The 5245-nt window shown below is 36.0% G+C and overlaps 1 protein-coding gene across 1 annotated transcript; it reads left to right on the top strand.

Moving 5' to 3' along the window:
- Positions 1–2637: 2637 nt before the first annotated feature.
- Positions 2638–3168, top strand: LOC123644367 (60S ribosomal protein L23a-like). The gene has a single exon (XM_045560452.1). The coding sequence runs from the start codon at positions 2638–2640 to the stop codon at positions 3115–3117; it is 480 nt and encodes a 159-aa protein (XP_045416408.1). The 3' UTR covers positions 3118–3168.
- Positions 3169–5245: the final 2077 nt, after the last annotated feature.

The following is a 5245-nucleotide window of genomic DNA, read 5'->3' on the forward strand; positions in this document are numbered from 1 at the left end:
GCTGATTCCAAATCTTGGAGCAACGTACCCACAGGCCCAGGTTACACTCATCCACCCAATAAGTATTCTTCAGCTTTCTACTATGGGCAAGCAGTAAAACAAAGAGAGACATAACTCTTGTTCTTGGAGTAAGACCACAAAGGTGTGCCCTGTTATAACAAAGCCCGAAGCAATTAATCAAATTCTTTTACTTTTATAGGAAGAATAGGCTTTCTTTGAACTTTTGGAACTTACAGATTTTGTTTCATTTTTTAAAAATTCCGTTTTACTTTATTTTATGGTCGTGAGTTATCTGGCTAATTTTAGGAATCACTGTAGAGAAATACCGCCCACACAAGGACCATACTTTTCAACATCACCTTCATAAACGTAGCCTCTGCTTGATTCCTCTCTCTCTCTGCTTTTTAATAGATTTCACATTCAGGCAGAGAAAAAAGGCGTCATTCACTGTACCCTCTAACAATGTCAACAAGTCTAAACTTGTGTGGAGCCTGGTGTCCCCTCTGAGATGCTGAGCTTCTCCTTCCAACTGTGCTTTTTTTCATTTAAATATAAAATATTTATTTTACTTTGCAAATGTTATGTTTTCTCAAATATCTCTCACACAATATGTATGTTCATTTTTTCTGTCTATATCATTAAAGCAAGGTGTTTTTATTTTGACTACGCTGAGTACAACAAAACGTAAAGAATATAGTTATTTCTCTAAGGTAGCAAGAAAAGCTAATAATTTAGTTTTTAGTCCTGTAAAATTCTGTGGCCTACTCCTGATTGTAAACATGCTACAAATGATGAGTAACGTGCTAGGAGTAAGCAAAGCTAATAATACCATTAGAAGACATTAATGAAAGAGAGGAAGAAGAAGGAGATATTGGTTACAGTACTTTGTTCTTATACACCAAAAGCCACCGCCTCGGTAAGTCCAGCTCAGCCCAGTCAGCATGACACATTAAGAAGGGCCTGTCTGCCCAAGGAAGCTCTCCTATTCCTATTCCTATTCTACTTTCTATGCATTCAATCTCAATCACATTTAACAGCTCTGGAAAATATTATTTCTATCTAATGGTATGCCAATACATTGGTGACATTGCCCTGAAAATGACATTAGCTAGAAAAAAAGGATAAAGAAAACAGGGGAAGAAGAATAAAAATAATAAGTTAACATGTTTTATTCAAGAATCAGAATGATCTCAGTTCACATATAAAAGAAAACACTAGACAGAAAAGATTGTTATTAAAAAAGAATAAAGAATAAGAAATGATTCCAAAAATCTAACTCAATTCTAACTCACAAAATTCATTAGGTAGATAATCTTAGGAGGGTCAGTTTCTTTGTTCTGAAACATAGCTGGTTTTAAATATTATATTTCAGTTATCCAGATCCCTGTTCTTAGACTCTGCATATACTCATGCATTTTCTTTTTCTTTTTTAATAAAAATATTTTTGCTCTTTAAGGAAAGATGTATAAAATATTTTAAAACAATTATAATTAATACAAGGATATTCTTTTCTTTAAATTTTTGGGCAGCTTATTTATTATCTTATTTATCATTAGGTAAATGGGCCTAATGGGTGATGTTTTAGCTTTATAGAGTAAACTAAAATCTTATTTGAAGTAGAATTACTATGCAACAAATAGTCTGACTTAAGTATCTGATTTACACTACTCCTAGTTCTAGGTGGGTTACAGAGGCATTTAACTAAAATCCCTCTGCTCAAGAAACTTACATTTCAGAGGAAGTGGTTTACATATATTAAAAAAACAGAAAGGAATAAAAAGAGTCATTAGTTTTATAAGCAAATGGCTGCCAGGAGTTACAACAGAAAGCTATAACTTCCCATTGTGGAAATCAAAAAAGGAATTTCCCAAAGAGTGTGGTGTTCCACATTGCCAAATTGCACAGAAGGTAAAATTAGAGAAAAAATATATGCGCATGTATCCAGGGGATGCGTCCAACAGGAAGGCATTGGGTGAGCTAAACTGGATCACATGCAATGATGTCCTTGGGACGGAGGTAGGGAGAGGTCAGGTTGAAAGAGGCCAAGGTATGAATACAACCATAAAAAGTAGAAAACTATTACTACAGTGACTAAATAGGGCATGAGTATGAAGAGTACAAATGCTAGGCAATGAAGACAAAATTTTACTTGGTAGAGAAGGAGTTGTCATAGGAGGCCTGTGCAGAAAATGTTTACATTGTTTTGGAAAGCAATGATCTGACACCAGACTTTGCTATGTAAAGGAAACATAGAACTTAAAAGAAAAAAATCACTTAACTTTCTTCTGATTTAAAAATTACACACATTTTATACATTTGTTAGAGAAAATTAAAGAAACAAAATCAAAAAGAAGAAAATCAAAAATCACTAGTTCCATCATCATATGAAGAGAGAGGGAGATGATGTGGCTGGAGAGGCAGATGGCCTATCTTTCGTCTCTATCTACTTATCTTTCTAATCTTGTGGCGGGGAGAGGGAAAAGGACAGAACATAGGCAGATGGACTTTAAAAGTTGTCAACCACCTCTATATTTAATGGTTCCCTTTACAAAGTTTCCTCAAGTATTAATAAATTAGCTTTAAATATAATCTTTTTGGATAATGGGATCTTTGCTTCCTTCTGAATACAAGAGCACTATGGACAAGATGGCGCCGAAAGCGAAGAAGGAAGCTCCTGCCCCTCCCAAAGCCGAAGCCAAAGCAAAGGCTTTGAAGGCCAAGAAGGCAGTGCTAAAAGGCGTCCACAGCCACAAAAAAAAGAAGATCCGTACATCACCCACCTTCCGGCGGCCAAAGACACTGAGGCTCCGGAGGCAGCCCAAATATCCTCGGAAGAGCGCCCCCAGGAGAAACAAGCTTGATCACTATGCCATCATCAAGTTCCCCTTGACCACTGAGTCTGCCATGAAGAAGATAGAAGACAACAACACACTTGTGTTCATTGTGGATGTCAAAGCCAATAAGCACCAGATCAAACAGGCTGTGAAGAAGCTCTATGACATTGATGTGGCCAAAGTCAACACCCTGATCAGGCCTGATGGAGAGAAGAAGGCATACGTTCGACTGGCTCCCGATTACGATGCTTTGGACGTTGCCAACAAAATTGGGATCATCTAAACCGAGTCCAACTGGCCAATTCGCCAATTCTGAATATATTATCTTTTCACCTTAAAAAAAAAAAAAAAAAAAAAAAAAAAAGAGCACTATGGAAAAATCTGTAAGTATTTTTATAATTATGAGTAAAGGCGGTATGTACCCAAACGAAACCAGTCCAGAACAGCCACAGCTCCTTGTACATGATCAAAGTGGGACTGTAAGAAACCCCAGGTGGGAAGTTGAAGCAAGTATCTGTTCCTGGAGGCCAGTCTTGTGTTCAGACCCTTAAGGGAAAGGAACAAGTCCTAGATATGTTCCTTAAGGAAGAGCCATCTGTATATCTTGTTTAGTGATATCACTACAGAAGAAGTATAGAATTAATATTGATGGCCCTAGGTTTAGACAGCTTGGCTGTCTGGCTCAACCCTATACAAATTACTTTGGCCATAACTTCATAACTTCTCTGTGCTTTCATCTGTAAACTAACGAAAACAGTAGTATCACTTCACAGAGTCTTTGTGAAGAAAAGATGAACATAGCAATTGTTCATTAAATGTTAACCATTATTATAAAAGTCAACTAGTCATGCAACATTTTTTTAGCCTAATAAAGTTTAGCAATCACTGGATTTGATATATGTACATGAAAAAAAATTGCAGGAGTGAAAAAAACTTACACTGGGGTCTTAGAATATTCTGGGAAAAGGAATCCAGACACTAATCTTTTTTGCTTAATGTTCTTAAAACACCTCTAAAGAATTGTGGTGGCCTCTGGTATTCTCACTGGTGAAACTCATTACACTGCCAAAAATAAGTTGTCTCTGAAACTGGTGATTCAGCCTCACTTTCAGAGTGTATGCTGTCTTAAAGCAGGGGTCATGGTCTATTTTTGGAAAGGCCCAGCTAGTACTTATTTTAGGTTTTGCAGGCCATGCAGTCTCTGGGGAAACTAGTCAACCTCGCCATTGTAGCATGAGAGCAACCCTAGATAATATGTAAATGAATAACTGTAGCTGTGTGTCAATAAAACTTTATTCATGGACACTGAGATTTGAATTTCATATAATTTTCATGCCACAACATGTTGTTCCTTTGATTTTTTTCAATCATTTAAAAATATGAAAACCATTCTTAGCTCATGGACTACACAAAAACATGTGGCAGATGGGATTGTGCTTGCGGTGATAGTTTGTCAGGCCTTGTTTTAGAGCATTCCTTTTATCTTTGCAACCTTGACCATTTCACATGCTATGGAGATGATTACTGTGTGTGTGTGTGTGTGTGTGTGTGTGCACGCGCGCACGCGCATGCACACACACGTTTATAAATTCCAAGAACTATGTTCCTACCAATCCATAACATGAGGAGCCCAGGCAAATTTTGGCATAAAATAAGCAGCCTCTTCTGGCAGTTGTTGGGTTCTCTAGAGTTTTAGGTGAGTCCAGAGTTCTGTCTTCAAAAACAAAATGATAAACACATAGTCTAACAAATGACCCTTAAAAAGCCTTTGAAATCTAGGAATTGACTCATAAAGTTGGCTTTAATTTAAGGAAAAACAGGTTCTCACAAAAACAAAATAGTTCCTTTACATTTCTGTATGAATCTCAGAATCAATCTGGCTTTATTTTATTTATTTATTTATTTATTTATTTATTTATTTATTTATTTATTTATTTATTGGAAAAAGAGAAAGCTAGGAAGGATTTTGATTGTATTTGCATTGAATCTTAGGTCACTTTGGGGAACGTTACTCTTTAACATTACTGAATTGTTTCATCTGGCAGTGGTATATCTCTTTATGTTTTCTTTGTCTCAGCAATGTTTTGTAGTTTTCAGTGTATATGCCTTGCTTTTTTGGGGAGTGGGCTAAATTTATACCCAAGTACTTTATGGATTGCTGAGAGAATGATAGGAATCCCTATCCAGGTAATTTTTACCCCTTTGTAGATAATTTGTACTTTCAAGTTGGTGCTTTTAAGATTTTTTTTTCTTAGAGTCCTTCAGCTTCACCATTTTATCTCTAAACATTAATAGATATTTTTTCAGAACCTGTTCAAGTTTTTCTATATGAAAACATACATTTTTCTTTAATTTTAGAGAATCTACAGCTATTTTCTCTTCAATTATTGACCTTTTGCTTCCTCTATTAT

Source organism: Lemur catta, chromosome 9 (genome assembly GCF_020740605.2).
Source record: "Lemur catta isolate mLemCat1 chromosome 9, mLemCat1.pri, whole genome shotgun sequence".
NCBI lineage: Eukaryota > Metazoa > Chordata > Mammalia > Primates > Lemuridae > Lemur > Lemur catta.

Coding starts and splice junctions, on each gene's coding strand:
- LOC123644367 (XM_045560452.1), top strand. CDS start 2,638: ATGGACAAGATGGCGCCGAAAGCGAAGAAGGAAGCTCCTGCCCCTCCC.